Below are 24,408 nucleotides of genomic sequence, written 5' to 3' on the forward strand. Positions count from 1 at the left end.
AATGACAGGCTGCATAGCCCATGTGTTCCCAGCCTTGGAGAAATATGACATGTTTTGGGATGTGTCTGACTCTGAACTTAGTTTAGTGGTTTAATAAAACAGATATTTCAACATGTGCCTACTTTATTCATGTACTGTTGAGGTTAATTTCAGTAGTTGTTTGCTATAATGTATTTACAAAGTGTGAAGAGGAGGCAACTTTAGAATAGCGAACCTGTTCAGGTCAATTAGAGTCAAATGACTAGGTTATTGGTTATGAACAAGACTTCACTTTAAAATAGGGAACATGTTCTTATATAGAAATACCTAATTAGAGTCATACTAGCTTATTGGTTATGAACAAGACTTCACTTTAAAATAGGGAATAAGTGCTTAGATTATAAATACCTAATCAAACTACTAGCTTATTGGTTATGAACAGGACTTCACTTTAGGAAACATATTCTTAGATAGAAATACCTAATTTTGAGTTATTTAGACACCATTAATACGTTCATGTCTTGTTACCTAAGAATAGATCATATTTGTTAAGTGTTATTATGGGAGAATTACTATTCTTGTGGTACTACTGCCTTATTAGGCGCATATTGAGCAGAGCATATTAAGACCAAAGCTCATGTACAACAACTTCCTTACTTGCAATACATAAGCACTAATTAGAGGGTTATTGAGGAAAAACTCTCAACTAATGGCTTATTACTTTTAGAATATGGTCATGTAGAATAAGGCATTAATAAGTGTTTTGTAATGACTAATAAAGAGCCAATATACTGCTAATATGCATGTTAATTAAAAACGAGTTGATGGTTAATTTGTGTACCTTAATATAAAGTGTTACCATAAAAACATCTGAGCTGTCAACTAAATTAACCAATCATTGTGAACCTAGCATTATCAATTTTTCAGATTTGCTTTCCTGATTCATGCAATTTAGCAGATTATGATAATGCATCATTTGCATATTTGGTCATACCATTTGGAATGCAAAATAATAACTGTCTTAATTAAAGTAATCTACTGGCGAGATCCATGGTGGTATCTTTTATTAAATAAAAGCTTTTCTTACCCCACTCTGTACCTGTAGTGTCTCCCCTGAGTCCTGAGATCAGTTGATTAATGTGATGCAGACTGAGAGCTGCAGTCACCAGTTACCCTGAGACTGGTAATCCAGTGACATGTCAGGAATGATCAACAACAGCTGCAAAACAAGGAACATCTCTAATACTCTGTAGTAGTTGTTATCTTTCATCACAGTTTTACTTTGTTCCTCGGATAAGAGACTCTCATTCTCCTTGAAGCGGTTGATAAAATAAAGGTTAGATAACATCCTCTCCAGAACATCTTTTGATTTACAGTATGTCGAATTCCAGCGGGGAATCTCCGGGCAGACGCTTGCAGAGGTCACATCAGATTAAACCAATATGGAAATTCACACATGGGTAAATGCATGTTCACATAGAGCACACGGCTGGGGCCTGGCTGTCATGAATTGTGCTGTTAAAGCAGAGTGTTGCGTGTTTAGTGGCAGCCTGAATGTGCAGTGACAGCAGTACAACGTTGTTTCTTCTGCAACAGACACACTGCGGCCCGAGGTGGCTGTGACCTCATCATGGACACATTATGAAGATCAAGTGTCGATGCTGGGTAAATGCCACAGTGTAGCAGGGGAGTTTATAAAGATCAGCCTCTCCATCAGCTGCCAGAGAGATCTATCTTCCAGCCGAGGTCAAATGCTACGTGCGTGCGTTTCTTTACTTTTGAACATCTTTGGAGTGGCAGCGCTGTGAAAATATCAGGACATTTATGTAACAGTATTTTTTTTCTGTGATGGCTGACACTGAGTGAAATACGATAGGATAATTACGGTGGCCCTGAAGTGCAAGTCAAAACAGCATTTCAGGAAACACCACAGCATTTCACAAAACACTACAGCATTTTAGAAAACTCTACTGCTACTCCATCTGTAACGTTATTATTCAACGGGAGCACTAGAGGGCGAAAACCTTAAAACGTAATTATAGGACGTATTAAGCGCTTGAACAAACGACATATTTGGTCGTATGAGTTGGAGGACTTGTCGAAACTTAAACATGAACAAACCACAGACTGTCTATGTCATGGTGAATACTGTCGCTGCTTTATTTATCTCTGTATGCCGTTGTTGTGAGTTTGGACGGAGCAGCTACAGGTTAGTTTATCCTGATCGATCCGATCTCCTTTAAGAAAACACGTATTTTAAAAGGTTTTTCTTTCTTGTCTGCAGACTTGTCACAGGATTAATTCATGGTTTTTACTAACCGGTATCAGCAGCCTGTCCTCCTACAAAAAACGACCAAATAGGTTGATTGTTTGTCAGCACTAATTCGGCTGACTTTTATATTTGATCCAATTGGTAGATAGGTTATATTTACACCATAACGGTGCACAACTGATAAACAGGTATTTTTTTGTAGTCTTTAAAGATATTATTTACTGAACTACAGTGGCGGCTGGTGGAAAATATTTTTGGTGGGGCTGTTGATATAGTGAGTAAAAACATTTTTTTTGGGAGAAATGACCCCTTAAATTGGGACTTCTGGTGATGTAATGGCCCCATAACATCGTGGTTCTAGGGCCAGGAACAACCAGGCTGAGTCGGGCTGAGTATGCTAAACTAACTGCGGTCAAGCCAGCCTCCACTCGGGAAAATCTAGTCAAGCCAGCCCTCACGTGATATTGTGGTGCGCGAATATCCTATGCATTACGGTTGAGTCAAAAAAAATCCTCCCTCTGTGTTTAGATGAGAATAAAACAAAAACTGTCCAGTATCAAAGACTCATTTCACTTCAGGGTGATAGCAGGACATCCCATCTAGTCACTCAGAAAAAATCAGGACATTCTGATGTAGAGTTTCAAAATAAAAGACCTTTGAAATCTCGATTGTATGAGCTATCATCCCTGTTTTTAGATGAGAATAAAACAAAAACTGCCCAGTATCATAGATCCATCTCACTCCAGGGTGATAGCAGGACACCCCATGTAGTCACTCAGAAAAAATCAGGACATTCTGATGTACAGTTTCAAAATAAAAGACCTTTGAAGTCTCATATATGAGCTATCATCCCTGTTTTTAGATGAGAATAAAACAAAAACTGTCCAGTATCATAGATCCATCTCACTCCAGGGTGATAGCAGGACACCCCATGTAGTCACTCAGAAAAAATCAGGACATTCTGATGTACAGTTTCAAAATAAAAGACCTTTGGGGACAGGGATGTCATATATGAGCTATCATCCCTGTTTTTGGATGAGAATAAAACAAAAACTGTCCAGTATCATAGATCCATCTCACTCCAGGGTGATAGCAGGACACCCCATGTAGTCACTCAGGAAAAAATCAGGACATTCTGATGGGGCACGCAAAAAAGAAGGACGGGACAGGGAAAGCGGGGGAGATAAGAAAAATATAAAAAAAAGGGGGGGCAACGCGCCAAGACAGCAACAAAAACGCGGGCCGAAAACAGCCCGCCCCGGGGGCGCCGGATGTATGTATACAGATATAAACGTATGCCGATCATATAGTTGACGCCAGTTCGGGGGTCCGGGAGTGAGCCCTTTTGGATCAGTTGGGTCGGGGAGTAGACTTATAACGCACGCGCTTATCAGGAACGTAATGCCATCTCATTTTTTTTTTTTTTTTTTAGTAGGGAGACTACAAATCTACTCTTATTTTTTTTTTGACAGGTCATAGTTTCCTGAGTAAAGTGAAGTCCCACAGACTCATACGTCGCTGTAAGGGTAGATCAAGTGAGTCTATTATTTAGTCTTGTAAGACTAACATCTCAAAGTTAGGTTATTTTCTGGAAAACTTTAGAGATAACATACTTCGATGAGTAGGGACAAAAATCGTACTGCTATTTTGTTTTGACGACGGTCATAGTTCTAGGTAGAGTGAGGTCGCCACTATCGTCCCGTGTGGGGTACATCAGTGAGCTTTTTTAGAATCCTCGTAAGCTACATGTCAAAGTTTTATTTTTATGAAACTTCAGAGTATATAACTCGGATAGTAGGTGGAAAAAATCTACTCTTATTTTGTTGTTGACAGGGTCATAGTATCTAGGTAGAGTGAGGTCCCACTATCGTCCTGTGGGGTAATCAGTGAGTCTTTTTTAGTCCTGTAAGACTAACATGTCAAAAGTTTTATTTTCTGGAAAAGCATTCAGAGAGTATATACTCGATAGTAAGGGACAAAAAATCTACTCTTATTTGTTTATCGACTAGGTCAATAGTATCTTAAGGTATGAAAGTGAGGTCCCACTATCGTTTTCTGTGGGGTACACTCAGTGATTTTTTGTCCCTACATACCGAGTTATACTCTGAAGTTTCCAGAAAATAAAGCTTTTACATGTGTCTTACAGGACTAAGAAAGACTTACACTAGATGTACCCCAAAGGACGATAGTAGGACCATAGTTTACTCATAAAATGTTATGTGATTAAAACAAATAAGAGTAGATTTGTGTCTCCCTACTAAAAAAAATTAAAAAATGGAGATGGCATTACGTACCCTATAAGCGAGTGGCGTTATAGTGCACTTCGCCGACCGACTGAATCCAAAAAGGCTCTTTTTTATATTTTTTTTTTTTTTTTTTTATTTTTTATTTGACCTCGGACGAACTGCGTGATCAAAATATAGTCACTCGGTAAGTTAGAGAGAGAAAAGGCGGAGGAGGCCAACAACAACAACTCTCTCTAACTATACCCGGAGGACTAATATTTGACGCCAAGTTCGTCGGAAGGTGAGCCTTTTTTTGAGATCAGTTCGGTCGAGGCGTTGCACTAATACGCCACGCCTTAGTAAGGATACGGTAATGCCAAAAATACTCATTTTATATTTTTTTAGTAAAGAGGAGACACAAACTCTACTCTTAATTTTGTTTTTAATCTAACATAACATTTATGAGTAAACTATGAGTCACCACTATCGTCCGTGGGGGTACAGTCAGTAGAGTGCTTGCTTAGTCCTGTGAAGACTACATGTAAAAAGCTGGCGGTTATTTTGTCTGGAAACTCAGAGTTNGGCAGTTCACACGTTATTTGAGATATATTTCAAACTCGGACTTCATTTTAAGGACATAGCGGCCAGGGGTGTAGAGCTATTTTTTTTATTTGTAAAACCTCCTTCACTTCATGAAATGGCTGCAGCATCAGGAGGCAGCCTCTGAGAAGTGCAGCACCAGCGCGTACACACCGCCTTCACTGCGTTCCCCACTGCAGGCTGCTACGTTTCACACACACACATCGAACGGCCCGATTATTCCCCCTATAACTCGTTGTAGGAAGGAAATGTCCGGTCACAAAGGTGCATGATGTGTGTGTGTATGTGCTCTGCTCAGCTCCGCTGTGTGTGTGTATGTTCGGTGTGTTTGTGTGTGTCCAACAACGGCATTTGTTTTCAAATTACCATGAACAGTAATTTACACACATCTGGCCAACTCCACAGGTATGTGGGTGTTCCCAAAATAAGTTAGTTTAATCTTAATCTCGATGTAGTGCTAAATGCTGTCGGAGTGCACCGGAACGAACGCCCCGGTATGACGTTATTATGGCTGGCAAACAAGCCCAGGCGTCTCCCTGACATTTCAGTTATATCAATACAGTGGTCCTAATTTGTTTTAATTGTATCCTGGTTTTAAACGTTGTTAATATGTGTTGGATGCATATTGTTCTATTTGTTCAGGCTGTTACATACAATTAGCCACTGTTGCCACCTATATTAGGCTATATTATATTATATATTAATTAATATTTGTTAAAGCGGTCCCTAAATTTTTTGTTTTAATTTTACCTAGTGTTAAACGTTATTAATATGTTTTTGATGCGTATTGGTATTTCCTTCAGGCTGTTAAATACATTAGCCTCTGTTGCCACCTGCTGGTGAGTAAATATTAAAATCAGCTAAAATTGACAACCGCTCCGCGATTTTGTTTTAATGTATCTGCCGGTCCTTGGCACAATAAAGGTTGGGAACCCCTGCTCTAGTGGTCGTGTAAGAAACAACATACACTTTAAAACGTGTCTCTGGGTCGTAATAAGGGCATGAACAATCGGCCGATATGGTCGTTTTTTGTAGGAGGACAGGCTGTTAACTTTTGTCCAGTTTCTGAACAGATATGAGGAGCTGTGAGCTCTGTGTGCTCACAGCTACTGTAACGGCTGATGTTTCGGGAAATGACGGGTGCTGACCAATCACAAAGCGTATTTTCTTGACTGGCAGCAAAAACAACCAATCACAGCAGTGCTTCTCTGGCTGGCTCTGTCCAATCACAAACAAGAATTGTTCTCCCTAAAGGAATACCCTTTCCGTATAAGTTGAAATGCTGTGGTGTTTTGTGAAATGCTGTGGCGTTTTGTGAAATGCTGTTGTGTTTTGTGAAATGCTGTAGTGTTTTCTGAAATTTTGTAGTGTTTTGTGAAATGCTGGGGCGTTTTGTGAAATGCTGTAGTGTTTTGTGAAATGCTGTAGTGTTTTCTGAAATGCTGCGGTGTTTTGTGAAATGCTGTAGTGTTTTGTGAAATGCTGTGGCGTTTTCTGAAATGCTGTGGTGTTTTCTGAAATGCTGTAGCGTTTTGTGAAATGCTGTGGCGTTTCTGAAATGCTGTTGTGTTTTGTGAAATGCTGTAGTGTTTTGTGAAATGCTGTGGCGTTTCTGAAATGCTGTTGTGTTTTGTGAAATGCTGTAGTGTTTTGTGAAATGCTGTGGCGTTTTCTGAAATGCTGTGGTGTTTTGTGAAATGCTGTGGCGTTTTCTGAAATGCTGTAGTGTTTTGTGAAATGTTGTGGTGTTTTCTCAAATGCTGTGGCGTTTTCTGAAATGCTGTAGTGTTTTGTGAAATGCTGTGGTGTTTTCTGAAATGCTGTGTCGTTTTCTGAAATTATGTGGCGTTTTGTGAAATGCTGTGGCTTTTTCTGAAATGCTGTAGTGTTTTGTGAAATGCTGTAGTGTTTTGTGAAATGCTGTAGTGTTTTGTGAAATGCTGTGGTGTTTTCTGAAATGTTGTGGCGTTTTCTGAAATGCTGTAGTGTTTTGTGAAATGCTGTATCGTTTTCTGAAAGCTGTTTTCTTGCATCACAGCAGCTTCATATTAAGACACAATACAAAGAACAGACATTTCACATAAGATCATGCTAACTAAAGAGCAACAGGCTCAAGACCCACTATCATTGAGTCCAACTGTATTGAATCGCGGGACCCTGTATCTCAGATTTGATGGTAACAATTAATATCCGTGGGGGAAACTTCTGAAGCAATAGGAGTCAGGACTCAGAGAGACACGAGGAGAGACACTGATGGTTTATTTGGAGCTTCGGCCGGAGAATTCACAAGACATGTCACGGGCCACGAGTTGACTACCCGGTTGGAATACCACCATCAATTCTGAAGACCCCTCCTGTAGCTCCAGGTTTGAACTAGTTCAGAGTGTAATAATCAACATTCTTCAATATATAGACTAAACAGCTGAGGACACTGAATCACATTTGTTGTTGCTTATGGCTTAGGAGTCATCTATCCCTGAGAAGGATGTGTTCCGGGTGTCCCACAACAATAACTATCTCTGACACAGAGTTGCCCGGGCATAAACTGGCAACATCAACAATATGCTAGTGCAGCAGCCCCTCCTTATGGGAGATAACGGCTGCTCAAGGTTGGTCAGCTGCATCAGAGGGCGAAGGAGGACATGCAGGGCAAATTATTCCCCAACAATATCCACTGTTCAGGACATTCAGATGATGTTAATTTGTAATTACGGTAGGCTGATTCTGATCTGTTAGAGTCTCTCACAGGGTTGACCTACAATCTTTAAGCAGATTTTCACAGGGTGGAGCAGTTCTGACTTGAAAGAGTTGGATAAACACTTGTACCATGTACTATAGCAACACTGTAGAACAGTCAATATCACAGATGTAAAAAACAAAAGAAGAATTTGTCTACGCGCCCCGAAAGACCTAAGGCGGAGAAAATAAATGATTTCTGGTTTTTGGTAAAGCCCTCCCATCTTGGGCTGCAAGCTCCCTCTGCTCATCAAATCAACTGTGCAGTTTCCCAGAAGGCATTGTGGTTTGTACCTTGACATCCAGTGACACAATGACCTACCTTTATCTCCTGAATATTTAATCAGTTTACAGAAGTAGGCAGGGATGTTAAGGCGCACCGCTCTAACGCCTTTTAAATGTTTCCTTCCCTTCAGAAGAACTTACAGTCAGCACAGAAGCAGGTAGCAGTGAAAGACAGCTGTAGCAATATTACATTTTATTTATGAATACTTGATCAGAACTACTTTTTGAAGGAGAAAGGGGACAGTCATTGTAAATATTATCAAACCATTGTGTTGTTACCCGCACCAATGCATTTTATTGACTTTTAGCTCAATTAATTTTGTTTTCTGGCCATCAGTGGTGTCACTACATGTAAAAGAGGAAATTGTTGGATAACATAAAAGCCAAAAAAACAGTTTTCATGTTGCTTCAAAAATGTTTTTGATATAAGAAATTTTATTTATAGGTCGACGTACTAAGTGACTTGCAAACATTTAGTTGGGGTAAAGAAAAAACTAAAAATCCCCTCCATTTAGAAAACAGATAAAATGAACACAATTTCAGACTAAATGGATGAAGGGGAACAATGGGGATTCACATTATCACATTGGGCTGCTGATAATACCAGTTGTTGGTACTCAAAACCTTTGATGTATCGACCAAAATAACCCAGTACCAGCTAGTATTGAATATTCTCCAGCAGCGGATAATTACATTTGAGCCTTTTTGTCCGATAACATGTATAACAATCATACTTTGCCTTAACCTGTGCACCAGACTCAGTTTTATCCAACAGGCCATAAGACTGCTAAAGCTTGCACTATTATTGTTGTTTTCTTTTTCAATTTGTTTTACTTCTTATGCATTTATGTTGCATTGTTGGAGGAACCTGCGACCCTAGTTTTTCATTGCAAAACTACACTGTAGCTGACAAATAAAACATTTGAACCCTTACATGCATGACGGTTATCAAATGAAGCTGAACAAATAGTTCCCAATTAGGAATTCTAGTGGTATCACGTTTAGGCTTCAAGTATATATTTTTTAACGATACCTAACCCTAGTCATGCCGTTGGTGCAGTTTTTTTTATCAACTAGGAAATCTGACGTCAATAATCACAAAAAATATACAAAGGCTTGAGGAGGAATGGATTACATGTAATGGGATTACGTAGGATACAAAAATAGTAACTGTTTTTGTAAGTCTTAAACAAAAAGAGGGAGCCCTTGTGATGCCAACTTCCAGGTCAGCCTGGATGTTATATGCAGAAGAATTACATTGTACCTCTTCTCTGTAAACTGTACTGTTCTGTAGGCTAATAGGTTAAGTGTGAATCTATACGCCTACTGCCTGAATTTTTTTTATAATTCAGCAGGTGAACCTATACGTTCATAGAATTGTGTTTGAGCTTAACTGTGTGTATTAAACTAAAACGGAGCATTTTCTGTCAGCTCAGATTGTATTTCTGCTTTTTAAACTGTAGTATGTGCTCATGTGTTTCAGTGTTGGTGTATAGCTGCTGCCTGAATCTGCTTCATGAAAGGCAGGTTATATAAATACAATAATTTGTTATCCTAAATATTTTGGTTTCTTCTTTTCTTGGGTCACATTGTTCTGTTGTTGCACATACACTTCAGTAAACAAACATGTTATTGATATATATTGTCTCTTGCACCCTTCCAACCCTGAACAAAATAAAAGAGGGGAAGGGGATGGATGAAAAGTCTGAGACCAGGCTGCTGGTTCCTCGCCCAAACACTAAGACAGGCACAAATAGAATAATAAACTCACTCTCATCCATACACACAAACAACAAGCATGGCTGCAGTGATTTATATCATGTTGCGTGGAAAGGATACAGAAGCCACGCTCAGCTGAAAAAAATGATTATGTATGCATATAACCCTAACCCATGAGTGAGAGCAGACTTACTGAGGCACAGGCAGATCTGCTCGGCTGCAAATGGACTTACATCATGTGAAATGAGCTTCCCTGCTGTAAGTTATAGCCCCTCTGCTGAAGAGAATATAAATATTTCCCCGTGCTTGAGGGCCCCTAGGTGAAAATCTCGCGAGCACAACAGGGATATACATTATAGCTTTTGTCAGACCCTAAAAACATGTTTCTCGATGCTCGAGCTGTGATTATTCGACAAGCCAGAGGGCGGTCAGACCAGAGGGCTGGGAATTTTCTCTTCAAAAAAGCCCAAAATGTCTCCACAGACGTGTGATAATGGTATACGTCAACAGAGGTTAGCAGCAGAGGATGACTCCAGAGTCTACTCAGCGCTTAATGTTCATGTAATTAAATGAGACAAAGTTTTGGCAGCAGAATTATTCTGAATATAGCTGGGGCTCGGAGGCCTGTGGAAACAGCATAAATCAAAAATATTGCTCGTGACATACATCCATAAGGAAAGAGTGTGATTTTTCTTTTATATGGTTAGCGTTGTGGAAATGCCCCATAGAGAACAGTTAGTCACGGAGATGGAAGCAGACTTTTGTGTTGGTTACAGGGTGTGTGTTCTGAATGCAGAAGTGTCTGGATTGAGTGTCTCTCCAAGAAAATCCACATTTATCCTCAAATGGTGAACATCCTCTGTGAGCGCGCTGTAAAAAGGTCAGCTGCTAATCAGAAAGCTGTTAGCTCAGAGGTGAACAACAGCTCTGTTGACAGAGGAGACAATGTGGGAATGAGTGTGAATGCTAACTTCCTGCATAATGCATGTGTACTCCTTCGTGCATGTGTTTGCAAATGAGAAAAGCAGCTGTTAGCAGACACATGAAAACCATTGTGGATCTAACAGGCTTAACATGAAGCTCATCAATCAACATTCAACTGTAGCGGTCGCTCTGTTGGAGTTCAGTCAGCAAAGGACCGGAGGCTACAACCTTTTAGAGAACCTACATGAAGTATTTTTTAACTTTTGCATAATAAGCCCATTATCTGGCTGTGTATTTTTTTTTAAATACATGGAAACACATGGAAAGGTTTTAAAATTGAAGAACAAACACACATTTTGCATTATCTATTTCTCCTACCAAAACAAAAAGAATGTCATGCTACATGCTTCTCTATCACTAGTGTCTGATTCAAACCCGAGAGTGCACATCAATCTGAATACACAGAATCACTTTATGTATTGTACCACGTGTTTTCGATTTTTTTATTTTATTTTGTATATTTAAATTTGGTGTAAGGACTTGTATTTTTTTATTTATGAATGCTAAATGTTTTTTTTTAAATATTTTCTTTTTATAATCGTAATATTTTTGACCTTCTCCTACAATTTAATTTCTTATGTTGTTTATGTTTGCACCATCGTGCACCAAAGTCAATTATTATATGTGTAAATGTTCCTGGCAGTAAACTTAATTCTGATTCCGATTTACTTATGTTCACATTTTATCGTGGAATAATTTGTTTAACGATGCACCAAGAATGTGTTCCCTTACTTGTGATAAACAGTTTTGTTTTGTTTGTTTTTTTATCATAGAGAAAAATACATGATCTGTAAAATCCATACCAGCAAGCCTCCATGAGAAATGCTTGAAATGAAGGCGTGATTGTAATCATGAAATGTTGAGTTATGCATCAACATACATGGTTGTTCAGCACCTGTAGCGTAAACACACATTTGCTGTTCCATAGTGCAGTCGCACAAAGACCAAAGAAAGGCCCTGCATGAGGTCAGAGGGGGAAAACGGGAGAATGAGGAACAGCTTTTCTCCAGATGAACTATTATCAAGTATTTATAGTGTCAGCGAGGACCTCGCCACTCAGGCAGGCGGTGACAAATCGCTCACACAATAACCCTTCTCCCCTGCTTCTGCTGGACCCAACCAGGGAGCCATTAGAGAGGAAACAAAGCATTTAACCTCAAGGAAAACACACAGACAGACACGATCTGAGGAAACACACAGGAGGTGTGTTTGAGCCTGGGCAAACACACACACCAAAGAAAATCCATCTTAAAGGACATTTAGATTTATGCCATATCACATTTTTCTTAAAGCTGAGGTATGGAACATTTGTGTCTTATCTAGAGCCACTATTAATAACATATGTCTTATCTCTCTCTTGTCTTGGTTTTGAGCATATTTTCTCTATGCAGCCCTTGAATGTTACATGAAATGCATGCATTATATTTGAATCATCCACGTCCATTTCAATACTTTCTGCTGTGTTATCTTCTGACCCACTATCAGGCGTCTGTCAGGTTAGGAAGGACAGCTGTAAAAAGCCACTGGTTGCAGGCCCATTGTGGCACCGCGCCAGTTTCTAGAAATGAGATTCTGTTAACGATTCTGGTGGACAACTCTGCATGTTAATGTGGGTGTGCGATGGAAAAATCACAACAGAAATAATCACAGTTGAGGGAGATTTCATAAATAAATTGATCAAAATGCCAGACCTCACTAACAAATTCTGCTCAATTAATTTATTCTGAGACCGATCAAAAACACGAGTTCCAGTGAGCTTCCAATCATAGCTGGCTACCTCAAGTACATCTAAGAGATTAAATGTCACTCAAACAGTGTCTGACATGTGACGTGTCTTCCCTTTGATTTTCTAATAAAGAACTTATGACTTCTGAGTGACGTACAGTATGGAGGAACCATGCTTTGCTTTTGCAATCCTGTTCTGCAGTCTTAATCACATGGTTAAGGTTGTGAATTTAAAGAAAAAACACTTATTTATGTTTCACAAAAGATAATGGATTGGCTCAAAATAAGCCTAGCCAATATTCTTTTAATGTTCTTTAAATCAAGGATGTTAATTTAGACTTTTCGTATCACACAGGACACAAACAACAGTCTCCTTGGTGGAAGTCCTGAGTTCTTCTGACCCATTAAGCCTCCTGTCTCCTCCAGACACAGACTTCCACAAAGTTTGAGTACAAACTTATTGTGATAAGTCTAAAACAAACTTAATCTAGGACAAAATAGGTGTCTGGTTGGTTAGTGCTACCAGTTTGTATTTTGGCTGCTCCAAACACAATGCACCCTAAATATATTTTTTATGAAAAATATGCCAATCGGTTCACTCTCCAGTATGTTGTATACCTTGAAAACATATTTATATATAACCCCATTATTACTGACTTTAAATTGAATGAGTTGGACGAGTGTCTGCCACGCACACGCGCACACACACACACACACACACACACACACACACACACACACACACACACACACACACACACAAACGCTCACCACACACAGTCCGGCCTGCAGGGACTCCGCCTTGCTTCCTCCACCGGCCCGGCCCACCCTGTGCNTTCCTGCTGAACCGCTCTCCCGACTCACACACACACACACACACACACACACACACACACACACACACACACACACACAAACGCTCACCACACACAGTCCGGCCTGCAGGGACTCCGCCTTGCTTCCTCCACCGGCCCGGCCCACCCTGTGCCTGACTCCGGACGACACACACCTGCTTCCACTCAGCCGCAGCCCTTTGAAGTGAACATGTGGAGGTCTCTTTCTGAGCGCCTTGGGCAGCGCTGCCCTAATTTCCCACTGTTTACACAGATTACCTGTGCCTGGGTAATACAAACAGAGGGATCATCTAAATGTATGTGAACGCCCCTAATGGCCGTTGCCAATTGGTCCTGGAACAGTGCTGTTGGATCTGGGATGGCTGCACCTAAGATTTGCACTGCAGTTATTCGTCAAAGGGATTACACAGGTCTGCAGGGGTTGTTCCACGACTCAGGAGTTATTGGTATGGGAGCAGTACATGCTTATCATGCATATCTTTCACCCCTTACTGGAAGATTTGGAATGAGATGCCTCTACTTATTCATAAGCTAAACATGAAACTATTCCAACTTCTTAAGAGGCTTGGATATGTTCATGCAATCAGGGAAGACTTCCTTGGAAGGATACTTCGAAATTGACTTTTATTCTGCTTGGCAATGCCGTTGACTTTGTGTAGATTAACTCCAGGCAGCAGCACTACTGCAAATAATGAAAATGTAAGCTGCTCAAATTGAAATGTAAGTCATTCCATTTCAAAATAAAATGGTATTCATTGATTTGCAAAGTTTTAACAATCCATTGCACAAATCTCTGTCCATTGAAAGATTTCCTTCCACTTGGATCCGATGCATGCACATTTAGCAAAAACCTCCAAATGTCACTCTAAATGAAAGACAACCACAAAACAGTGTGGGATGCACTTAATGAGTTTAAAAGTAAAGCAGCATCTGTTGTGAGCCTCCATGAGTCAGACTGACAGGTATGGCCAGAAAATCCACAGTCGTCGAAAAACAAGCTGCTTCCCACAGATGTTGCTGACAGATGACAGTTGCTGGGCAATCTCAAAGCCGCCAAGAAGAAAGGAGAGCTCCCGCTTTGCACCTGATAGAGTGCACAAAGGCTTTCAGGCAGCAGGCCCGGGAATTCAGCTCCGGCTCTGGGAAGCCAGAGAAAGCCACCTGGAGGGGACAGCACCGCCAAAAGAACTCCTCCTCAACAATAACTTCCCTGTGAATCGGCCCACTCTCATGCCGCACTTTGTTAATGAGGATTGGGTGCGTGTGTCGGGTGATTTTGAATCCTCATCGACAGCAGATGCCTGCCTGTCTGCCTCACCTGCTAAACCCCCTTTAAACAAATAATTATTCTCAGGGACGTTCCCCGCAGGTTGACAGATTCCCAGGATGCACATTCGTAAACTGTTCACGTTTCAAAGAAGAGCGTCCAGGAATCGTCCTGATATGCAGCTGCGGCTCGAACAGCAGCCGATCCATAATGGGAAGATCTATGATTTACATCTGGCATGACGCAAATTACGACTGAGCTTCAGCCGGCGTTCCTGGGCCCGTGCAGAGGGACTTCAGAAGATGTCAGGCGCACGGAATCACTTCAGACTCTTGACAAATTGCCGTCTTTGATTTTATTGGTGTTTGACCTTGAAACTGATGTGGGATCCCTTCATATTATGAGAGGGTATAAATTATGAGCCAATGTGTTTTCAATAGAGCCCAGATCCATCCGTGCTGGCTGTTTACAAGCGTTTTGAAGTGGTTATTCGGGGAGTGCCATAAGTGAGAGGGACAGGGATCGCCTTTCCAAAAGCGTTCTTCAGGGCAGACAGGGCATCCTTAAAATCATTTACAATATATCCTGTGCTGCACTGTAATATAATCTAAACCAGACTGGCAGCCATGGCTTAAAGCTTTCAGTGTGTGTAATTGTCTCTAACTGGAAACATCTTGCTTTCCATCATAATATGTGATATACTGCGCTGTAAAAGAGGGCTATGACTAACTGCAAACCAGGATTGTGATATCCCGGTCGACAAAGGTTACCAAAATAGACACAGACCATAAAGGAATGTCATAAAAATATCCAGCTTCAATTTCAATTGAGCCCTATGAAAATAAACTTTATACGTTGGTTTTAAATTCTGTTTTAATGATTAATGGAGGCAACATTTCTGATTTCAAAGGCTGCAGAAATGTTCCGGGCTGTCGTTTTTGATTGACAAAATTCGGAAACGTGAGGTATAGTCCTATGCCAATATGCCTGGAATAAACTAGTGTTTCTCCTTGTTGAGTGTCCTCAATCATCCTCAAAGGTGAATATACTAATACAATACATCCTTATACGTTTTGCTGTGATTGTGCTCTGACCTGTGTCTGCCATTCAACAAACAAATCAATAAAATATCAGTGAGAGAACCATGCTGGTAGCTCAGTGGGGATAAACACAGGCTAAGACCTGAGACCATTCAGCCGGTGATCCTGTGCAAACACACACAAAAAACATGCATACACATGACGATCACACCTGAACATAGGTCTAGTCAAATGTATTATCAATGGAAAAGTTGTCGTCAGATATATCCTGGTGCTGCCATGTTTCCCTAAAGCAAATTAAAGCATAATGTAGATATTCGGTTTGACTCCTAGCTAAAGCTGTTAGCTCGTCCATTAGCCAGTGATCTTACGTAGGACAAAGAAAGGCTTTTAGAAATACTGTAATTTATCTGAACAAGAAATAAAAGAAAACATTATTTAAAGTCCAACATCCAAATTGTATAAATGACATTGTGCAAAATGTTATGAAGGTACTAAGTAAACTACAGGTTTGTGTGTTTCTTTATTCAGCACCAATCCACCACGGACTTGCCTTTGTGATGGATTACAGCCTCACGCACAACGTGCCCATCAGCATATACATGGGTATGCCATTTCCATAATCCAATTTATATCAAAAGGCACAATTTATTATCCCTCCTCTCCCTGCGCTCCCCCTCCTCCCCGTTTTCTTTCTCCCAGGCTATGATGAGGTACGGAGAAACAAAAAGGATTAGGTTACCAGGAAATTGAAAAGGTGCAAGAGCAGCCAGAGATGTGAGATTAGTTTGGTTTATAACACATATCCTGATGAGGATAACACGTGTGTGTTTAACACAGAGCGTGAGAGGGTCCGGCCTATGGGGTGTAGTTGGATGGAAGCTGCTGATAGACCGAGCGATACCTGCCGATAAATGAGAAAGCAGAGAGGCGGTGGGGGGGTTGTGTTTGGGTCAGTGTTGTGGTTTGGTCCATGGTAAAGTGAGGCATGAGTGCATGTGTTTACATCTGATTACGTCCATCCCTCTCTCCCACTGCAGCCGAAACCCTCATCCACGCCTTCATCACCTCCCGTCTGGACTATTGCAATAGCCTCCTCTATGGTTCACCTGCAAAAATCCTCAACAAACTTCAATATATCCAGAACTCCGCCGCCCGTCTACTCACCCACACCCGAATCCGTGAACACATTACACCCGTCCTCATCAAGCTCCACTGGCTCCCCATCCCCCAGAGAATTCAGTACATAACCTGGCCCCATCCTACCTGACTGACCTCCTCCACAGACACACTCCCACTCGCTCCCTCCGCTCTGCCACTGCCAACCTCCTGTCCCTCCCCACCCGGACCAACCTCAAGTCTTGGGGCGACAGAGCCTTCTCCGTTGCTGCACCCACGCTCTGGAACTCACTACCCCAATCCATCAGAGATTCTTCCTCCCTCACAGCATTCAAAACATCACTCAAAACCCACCTGTTCAACACTGCATTCAACCAATGACCACCCCCCGTATTTTTTCTGTTTTGTTTATCTCTTTTTGTATTTCTTTGTCTTTTTTGTTGTTGTGTTTTCTTAATTCTCTGTCAAAGCGTCTTTGAGTTTCATGAAAAGCGCTATAAAAGTCCCATGTATTATTATTATTATTATTANTTTGTTTTAACTTATGTTCAGCATCTCTTAGAGGTTTACAGTTTATATGATGAGTTTACGTCCAACTATTACAATTAAAAAGCAAACAGCAAAGTTTAAATTTATGCAAAGGCTTATGGGTATTCATCAACCCAAACTCAGTTCTTTATGCTCGGTCTGGTATTTACAATACGGCTATTCTATGTTTTTACGTATAAAATATACGTCACCGCCGGCCGGTATCCCCGCGGCGGGGAGAAGGGTGTACAAACTAACAGTAATTTAATTTTAATTATTTTTTTATATAAAGTTGTTTTTATAAAAAAAAGAGTAAAGAATAAATTAGGTTAAAGGCAGTCTATGGTTGAAGGTGATTTTGGGAATTATTCTGCACTTCATCTTCCATTACAATGAAATGACACCCACAATACTTAATCTGAAGGCCCATTCTGCAGAGTGACTGCCAGCAGACTCCACACTTAACTTAACTTAACTTAAAACTTCAGCACTTTTGAATGCATACAGTAATTAATTCCAAGTCAAGTGAATTTTCTTTTCTCTGTAGGATAACTACAACAAAGTGCATTCAGAACAAAGCCAAGGTGCTTTAAAACTGCATAAACATCTAGGCCAGTAGGCCTACAACAAAATAGTGTAAATAAAGACTGTAACAGCCAGGCCTTCAACAACAACAAATACACCTATAAGTTTGGTAACCTAACGTGTTGTGATGACGTAATCAAAACGCGGCGACAAGCACGGCGCGCGACCATGCTCGCGGCTGGCTCAGAGCCAACATGTCTGCCGCGTGGAGATATTTCAAAATATCAGAGAGAGAGGCGTGGATTGCGATTTGTAAAACGTGTTCAGCTGACATTTCTCGAGGGGGTGTAACTGCAAAGACTTTCACCACTTCGGGATTACTGAAATCAAAACACCCGGACAAATATGCGGAGTATGATCAACGTAACCTTTTTAACCATTTTCTGCCGATAATTTTCGGTGGCCGAATATTCGGTGCATCCCTATTATTTATCAACTTCAACTGAAAGTAACATCTCTGTTAATGTATATTTCCCAATAGCAACCAATGAATTTTGGGGGCCGGAAACTCAAGCTGGGCCCTGCCATCATGAAAGAAAGGAGCGCCAGTATGTATTGTCATACACTTCAGAGATAATTAATTGGATGTTTGTTTGGCATTGGAAATATAAGATCTACATACTAAACATATGTTTCATCCATTTTCTCCATACAGGAACCATGCCACCCCGTCCGGTTGGCCCTGATCCCTGGATGAACCCCCCTCAGTACGTCTACTGCACCTGCTGCTCACCCATGGGAGGGGGAATGCCTCAACCTTCACCCATCCTCAATGGTGGAAGCCCCTACAGTCAGGTAATGCAGACGAACATAGCCAAGCTATGAAGAATATCTAATTTCAGCAGAGACAGATGATATCATAAAAAAATATGTTTTCACATCAAGTAAACACACTTTGGGGCTTTAATAACGCTGTCAATCATACCATTATTCTCTGTTACACTCTCTTTGGGGAAGATTTTTTATTATCTCAGCCAAAAATAAAGGTGCATTATGAATAGCAATTTATTATCTTAGTTTTCAATTTTCCAGAAAAAAATATAAAAACAGGGAGTTGGCAATTGCATAATTTATGATATTACTAATAATATTAAAGTTGGTGAATTATTCAGACAATACCACCTGTCATAAACACTAGCACTTACAAAGCATTCCTTGCAGTAACACTAACATGAAAAACAGTTACTTATCCCTGTAGCTCTTCAGTTGGTTTAAAGATATCCAATAGGTATTTTAACATCTGCTTAACACTGTTTTCTATATTAACATACTTCTCTATGTTCCTCCTGGCTTTCTTTTCAGCCGTACTCCTACCCCAACTATGGAGGGGTCGTGTACCCACAGATGCCAATGAACTATGCACAGAACCCCTACACCTACCAGGTCACCACACACACACACACACACACACACACACACACTCTAATTAGTCAACAGTATCCCTAGGCACTGCACATACGCTCCTGCATATAAGATGAAGGCTTCAGCGTGGCTTACATCCACCTGTCCCTGCCTACCCCACATACCCCCCCATCTCCAGTGTTCTGGGTTTGTATGTTGCCCTCTGTTTCACCGCTGACCCCTCTCCCCCCACACACAGTACGCTTCCCCACACTGGATGATGGACCAGAGAGCACCGCCTGACAATCAGGTGACTCCACATTTAGAGGCAATAGAAGTTCAAATCACTTTGAGAACCTTGTGTGGCCAGTGGGAGGAACACATTGATGGAGTCTTTGATTGATGAACTCCATTGAATGTTTTATTTGTATATTACCTAATTTTTTTGTTTTCCAGCAGTGTTTGTGGCAGCACATTGTCCCCACACTGCAATGTTTGGACAGGCCACTAGGTTGTGTTGTCTTGCCATTGTTCACATCCTGAAATATGGACTGTGCATCAACGAGTTCTTACAATAATACATTACTAATGTTTGTTTTTTGAGAGCCTAGTTAATGGCAGGATGAAAGCTTTCATGTCTTTGAGATTGTACACACATAAATATGTTTTTAATGTCTGTTCTTTAGAACTTTGTGGACAATGGAGTCCAGACTATGATGACTGTGCTGTAGTCTGAGCTACTGAGCCCCCTGCCAGGTAAATAAACACTATTTCCAACTAAGTGTGGTCATACCAGGGATACAGTAGGTAACTGCGCCATGGAGGGCCAAGCTTCTGCTATCATTTTTATCTGAGTGGACATTAATAAATGGCTTAATTGTGTTTTATTTAGTTGCAAAGATAAACCATCATACTGTCAGCCTTGTAATGTACATGGTGTCCTATTTGTGTTTAACTGCTTCATCATCTTCATGTTCTGCTTGGCAATTAGTCCATTAATGTTCCGTCCTCGATGTCCCTTTTCATTCTTTACTTCACACATTTGGTTAATGGTTTTTATCTGACCAACACGGCTAATCTTGAGTTGGTATGTAATTGAAGGAGGAACCATTCTTGACTTGTGATGTCTGTCCTCTGCTCCCTTAGATTACGCAGCTTTGGCCACAGTGAGACAAATGCAGACAGGATGACATCTTGACGTTCCTGACGGCTGGAAGGAATCGAATGCCTCATGGTTTTTCTTATAGCCCTCCTCCCTTCTCTCAATGTATGAGACCCATTTTAACACCACACTGTAGGAGCTCTCCACTGTAACTATTCTTGTTTGATCACAATCATTTTAATCACACGGTATGGACCGCTGTCGTGTGGTCAAACTGCGTTTTACACACACGGATCACAGTGACAGTTGCACAGGAAGAAGCACCTCCACCATATAAATGGGCTCACATTCCTCTTCCTTTTTGTTTTCTTTTGTCGGTTATCCCAAAGGAAAAAAACATTGAAAATACTTTTAAGCTCACCCTTTGTGACTATTTATATTTTATTTTTTTCTCTGTACATAAACAGTAAGTTCATAGATGTAGAAATGTCTTGAGAGGTTTCAGCTTTGGAGTAGAGGGCTACTTTCAATCCAGTTCAAATCTAATGGTTCTAAATTAAGAAATGTAATTAATTGCAGTATAAGGGCACTTGGTCAATTATTTCAAGCACTCACATTTTGTTTAGTTTAGTTTGTGCTCTATTCTGTTCAAATGGGTGTCGGATTGAGGCAATAACTGAACAGCAATTTAGATTATAGTTCCTAATCAGTATCACTGATTTTCTGTCTTGGTCAAACGGCAGACTTTTCAAGTTGATTATCACAGCATGGTTCGACACACAGATCATCTGTGTCGCATTTCTCAACCATCCCATCCTCAAATGGTTCCTGACGTTCACACTCAAGGACAATCACGGCATCAATCTATTTTTCCCATTGTATCCAACTTATATTTGGCAATATAAGTGGAGTGCGGTTTTAATCCACTCTGAAAATGAAGGACATGATGTAGAGTAAGGAGCTCTGTCTTTCTTATACAAAATGTTCACTGCATGGTTCACTTTATACTGTTTCTATCTGGCTTTTAATGGCGTTGCAGATGATAAAGTATTTTACTGTAATGACTGATCAATGATTATTTTTATACATTTATTTTCCTTAAACTTTATACACTAAAAGTGCAGCTTTGTATGGTGGTGGATGGACATTTGGTATTTGGTGCACATATTTTCTTTTCTAATACCCAAGTTTTGTATGGTCATTATCCTCAGGGTCTCCTGTGTGCAGACATCTGATTTTGTTTTGTTTTGTCCGAAGAGCTTAGGCACTGCGCTGTTAAGTTTGGTTAAATGTTAATGTTCATGTTTGCAGAGTTTGGATGTTTTTGCTAAAAAAAATAAAGTATGTTATTTAAGCTTGTGGATGTCTTTGGTTTCTTTGCATGATTTTGAACACTGGTCAGTATATTTTAGGAATATTGATTTGAGGTTTGGTGATGATGGAGCTTTCAGACACTCCCAGCTACAGTAAGCCTGTCAGCGGATGCTGCTTTTCCCACATCCCTTGTCTTCCCTGGCAACAAGCCCATCATCTCTTGGTCACAGAGCATTTTGTTTTTGTCACAGTCTGGTGGTGCGACTGGGCTCCCCAGGGTGTCCTGTTCAGCTTGTGACCACCCAACAGCCCCACCCACCTACACCCCAGTCAGACGTTTGTGAATTATGGATAAGTCTGGATAGCTTCTTATGAAATATGAATTCTCCAAAGCAGCCCATAACATTGATGGTAGACCTATAACCATGTGTGACCAAAAACTGTTATTTGACCCACGGTGAAAACTTGAAAAATCTATCAATTTTATACCCTTTTTTTCAAGTAATATGCAACCACTGAGCTGGTTTATTTAATTTCAACCCACAATTTGATTCATACTGTTTCTCAAAGTGTTTCACAGTATCCTATCCAACCTGGAGAAGAGTGAGAAAGCACATTGAGGAGAGAGGAGGTGTGTGTCTGTGTGAAGCTGCCTCTCCTCACACACACGCTGGTGAGAGAGAGGGAGACGGTGTGTTTATCATGAGCCGCCCGTGAGATTCAGCAGCAGTCAGATGTATACTTTCCAAATGGAGGATTCATGTTCAGCTCACATTGGATCTCCAGCATCTGACCTGATGTGTGTCATTTCTTAGCAGCCGTGACGAGGACAGACATTAAAGAGAGGAGAGAGGGGCTCACATCGACACAAGTGAGGAGAGCTCTCAGTACAGAGAACACACCGAGCAGACTGGGGACCACTTGGAAGGTGAGTGCAACTCTTGATTGTTAATTTATATACCTACAAAATGTACTTATTAACATTGTTGACATTTATGAGTATTGGCAACATGATTCACCGGAAGTAAATTAATATATTTTTGTCTTTCTTATCGAGCCATGTGCATTTTCTGGCTGTACAAAATGAGATTTACTAGCGTTTTAAGAACTTGGAACAGAGTTAACGACATGTACAGGCGGAAATACCCTATTAAAGTAAAGGTCAGGAGTCATCTTTTGAATCCTTTCACAATAAAACTCTTGTGACAGAGAGAAATCCTTTGAGTTTAGACATTCAGCGGCTCGTCTGATTTGTGTGATGTTGTGTGCCATTTGTTATCCGTGGCGGAACAAAATGAATAAGCCCTCTGCTGCTGGCTGTCACAGGTTGAAGTGAACTCAAGATATGCGTGACGGAGTAAAAGTCTCGAGCGCAGATGGAAGAGGGGGCTGAAGTGTGCGTGTGTGTGGGCGCGCGCGCGAAAGATTTGGTGCGTAAGCAACCTGTCATGTATCATTTCCATTTCACTAAACTACCGGCGTTAACGGGCAGCATCAGCTAGCCACGTGTTGGGAGAGTGTGTGTGGGGGGAGAGAGAGGTTGAGGTTGAAAACACCAAAGAGGGAAAACCAGAAACATGTAATTTCAAGCAAGGCTGCACGCACAAAATGCAGCGGGCATCAATTAGTTACATGGCTATGTAAGGGTGCTCACCACCATATAGCTTGGAAATCTATTAGGAAGCACTATTCAAAGAAATGTCTAAACATATAAATTATGGATTTATGGAGGTGGAAGAAGTACTCATATCTTATAGTTAAGTAAAAGTAGAAGTACCAAAGCGTAGGAATACTGTACTTTGTTACAAGTAAAAGTCCTGCATTCAAAATGTGAATCAAGTAAAAGTACATAAAGCATCAAAATGTACTTTAAGTACCAAAAGTACTCATTATGCAGATTGGCATATATATATGTGCTGGTTATCGATGCATTAACGTGTTGTTTAAGCTGGTAAAGGTGCAGCTAATTTTGTTGTTGTTGTATACTGCAGGTTACCTTGTGAATGTTACTCCAGGTGAAACTAAAGTCCTATGTATGGTTTATATTTCATATCATTAATTCAAATGTGCAAAGTAACTAAAGATATCACAGAAATAAGGTGGGGTCAATATTTACCTGTGGTTTGTAATGGGGTTGAAGTACAAAGTAGCAACAAATGGAAATACTCAAGTTCAGTACAAGTCTGTCAAAATTGTACTTAAGTAAAGTACTTAGTTACTTTACACTGCTGGATTTATGTCCAAGCGTACCTCAGGGTTTAGTAAATTGATTCCCCGGTCCTAACAGCTTTCCTCTGTTAATAAACTGTTCTTTTTTTTGGACAAGAATAGGCTTTGCGACAACCAATACATCAATGTCATTTGTTTTTTATCCTCCCCATGCAGCCTCATTAAAACGCCGTTTGAGGTGACTACTTTGTTGCTTGCAGGAATCACACCTCCCTCCAGGCAACTTGACATGCTCCCAGTCTGCTCTCCGTCTGTCTTCCTCGCTCTCTCTGTCTTTCTCCCCCTTTCTCCCTTCCTCCTTCTTCTGCTCTTGCTGTCATCCCCACTATCAGCAGCATACCCCACCCCTAGATAGAAACTGAGTGGAGCTCCAACCCAGTGGGAGGGAAGCCCACTCCCCAGGACTCAGTCTGTCACCTCTCATTTAGAAATGCATTGAAAAACATCACATATTATCATTATCATTAAGGGTTTATTAACAATAATGCAACCGTTTTTATTGAC

General features: G+C 40.7%; 1 protein-coding gene across 2 annotated transcripts in view; it reads left to right on the plus strand.

Moving 5' to 3' along the window:
- Nucleotides 1-21,714, plus strand: part of dazl (deleted in azoospermia-like) — an 86,765-nt gene extending 65,051 nt beyond the window's left edge. The window contains exons 2-7 of one of the 2 annotated variants that reach the window (XM_010795902.1): nucleotides 18,400-18,466; nucleotides 18,574-18,713; nucleotides 19,221-19,301; nucleotides 19,519-19,569; nucleotides 19,946-20,015; nucleotides 20,406-21,714. In XM_010795902.1, coding sequence (XP_010794204.1) covers nucleotides 18,406-18,466; nucleotides 18,574-18,713; nucleotides 19,221-19,301; nucleotides 19,519-19,569; nucleotides 19,946-19,990 — 378 coding nt within the window. In that variant the 5' untranslated portion in view covers nucleotides 18,400-18,405 and the 3' untranslated portion in view covers nucleotides 19,991-20,015; nucleotides 20,406-21,714. The remainder of the gene's footprint in view (nucleotides 1-18,399; nucleotides 18,467-18,573; nucleotides 18,714-19,220; nucleotides 19,302-19,518; nucleotides 19,570-19,945; nucleotides 20,016-20,405) is intronic. The other variant, XM_010795903.1, reaches the window with a different exon arrangement.
- Nucleotides 21,715-24,408: the final 2,694 nt, after the last annotated feature.

The sequence above is a fragment of the Notothenia coriiceps genome, unplaced genomic scaffold (genome assembly GCF_000735185.1).
Source record: "Notothenia coriiceps isolate Sejong01 unplaced genomic scaffold, NC01 NC01_scaffold00037250, whole genome shotgun sequence".
NCBI classification, from domain to species: Eukaryota; Metazoa; Chordata; class Actinopteri; order Perciformes; family Nototheniidae; genus Notothenia; species Notothenia coriiceps.